This window comes from Mus caroli, unplaced genomic scaffold (genome assembly GCF_900094665.2).
Source record: "Mus caroli unplaced genomic scaffold, CAROLI_EIJ_v1.1 scaffold_22035_1, whole genome shotgun sequence".
Classification (NCBI taxonomy): Eukaryota; Metazoa; Chordata; class Mammalia; order Rodentia; family Muridae; genus Mus; species Mus caroli.
Window position 1 is genome coordinate 1 of NW_018388539.1, and position 1,836 is coordinate 1,836.

The window sequence follows — 1,836 nt, forward strand, 5'->3', positions numbered from 1 at the left end:
GTCAGAGCACTCTCTGCAGGCAAGCTTTCCTCTTACAGGGAAGGTGCACAGATATCTGGTGTTAGGACCTCCCTCATGGCTGAAGACAAAGGCCCAAAACAGGACCTGTCCCGAAGCTGAGTTGATTTGGCCTGTCCAAGAAGCTGTTAACTTCTGTATTCTACACTCTCACCTGTGCAGAATACTCTCGGAGGAGTCCTGGAACCAAGATGTCTGCAACTGATGCTCAGGCCAAGAGCTCCCCACCTGGGCAGACCCCTTTCCTCTGGCCGGGAAAGTTCCCAGATGTCTGGGGCCTGTGCAGAATACTCTCGGCTGGGTCCTGGAACCAAGATGTCTGCTGCTGATGCTCAGGCAAATCGCTCACGGGCTGGGCGGACCCCTTTCCTCTAGTTGGGAAAGTGGCCATATGTCTCGCATAGCATCTTCTTTAGCTGGTTCTGTCTTGCATGGATGGTGTAACCATCCTCTTGCTACTGTTTGTGGGACTGTGGGTGTAGGGGAAAGGGGGGAGGGAGAATAAGGAAAGTAAAAGCTTAAGAGAGTGAGGAGGGGCCAAGCAGCCCCTCTTATAGTGGGCTATGTTATCTTGCTGTTGCTAGGTAACTTGGAGGAGTCTAGCCTGAAGGTCAGAACCTTGGGACTTTGTCTACATGACTGTTAGTCACATGCTTCTGCTGTGCGGGCTGTGGGGACAGTAACTTTGACAGGAGCCAGGGGTCCAGGAGACAAGAGAGAATGCCTTCCCATGTAGGTGGGAATTTCCACCACCAGGTTTCTACCTCAGCTTGACTGGAGACCAGACTGTCTGTGCATAGCCCATTACCCCACAGTTAAATAATGATTACTAGCATTGTGAAAATGCTTAAGACAAATTCTTACTCCAAAATAATGTAAATGTCTCTCTTTCTGATCTTGGAGTTCTGCATTATAAAACCACACAGTTTGATCCCTAANTAAACTTTACTCAGCTTCTTTTATGAGTAAGGATGTTTGTCTTTCTGGGTCTGAGCTATGTTCAATGTAATCTTTCCAGGTCCATCATTTACCTGAAAGTTTCTTAATTTCTCTTTTCTTTACATCTGAGTAGTATCCATTGTGAATGTGTGCCACATTTGGAATTATCAATTTACCCACTGAAAGACATTTAGGTTGTTCCCCTTTCCTGACTGCTGTGAGTGGAGCAGCAGCGAACATGACTGACTGGGTGAGCCAGAATACCAGGGAGTCTGCTGTGAAACTGTCTCTCCTAGGAATGGCCGCATAAACAAGGCTGGAACATTGGCAATATCAATGGACATGCTAATGTGGAAGGGGTGATGAAGTTCCACTCTTAGACAAAGAACTACAGACAGAAAGGGGGAATTAGCCTCTCCCAGGAATGAGACCCCTTATTGGTTGTATAATGCAGAGTAGACAGCCTAGAAACTATGTACACACCAACAAGAAGTATGAACTCAGCCATGAGTGTTGTGCATACACAAATCTTAAAAGATAGATAGATAGATCATCAGAGATAGATAGATAGATAGATAGATAGATAGATAGATAGATAGTCAGATATAGATAGATAGATACATAGTCAGAGATAGATAAATAGAAAGAGTGTGCTATCAACTTGAGAGGATATAGGAGAAGCTAAGAGAAGAAAATAAGGGTAGTGATACAATTCTACTACTATTAACGTACTTTTATAAAAAGCAAAATAAATAAGTTGATTTTATTTAAAAAATAATGATGCTATCACTTAAAAATTAAATTGCAGTGACTCCATCTAAGTGTCCTGTGGAACACTGATCTTACATAGGTTTGGGTGCCTTTCCTCAAGTCTGGCCA

General features: G+C 43.9%; 1 protein-coding gene across 1 annotated transcript in view; it reads left to right on the top strand.

Annotated features, from left to right (window-relative positions):
* Positions 1-1,195: 1,195 nt before the first annotated feature.
* LOC110287670 (dynein heavy chain 7, axonemal-like) overlaps positions 1,196-1,836 on the top strand; it is a gene marked incomplete at its 3' end in the record, with an annotated part of 6,402 nt that continues 5,761 nt past the window's right edge. Inside the window, exon 1 of the mRNA XM_021154231.1 lies at positions 1,196-1,207. Coding sequence (XP_021009890.1) covers positions 1,196-1,207 — 12 coding nt within the window. The remainder of the gene's footprint in view (positions 1,208-1,836) is intronic.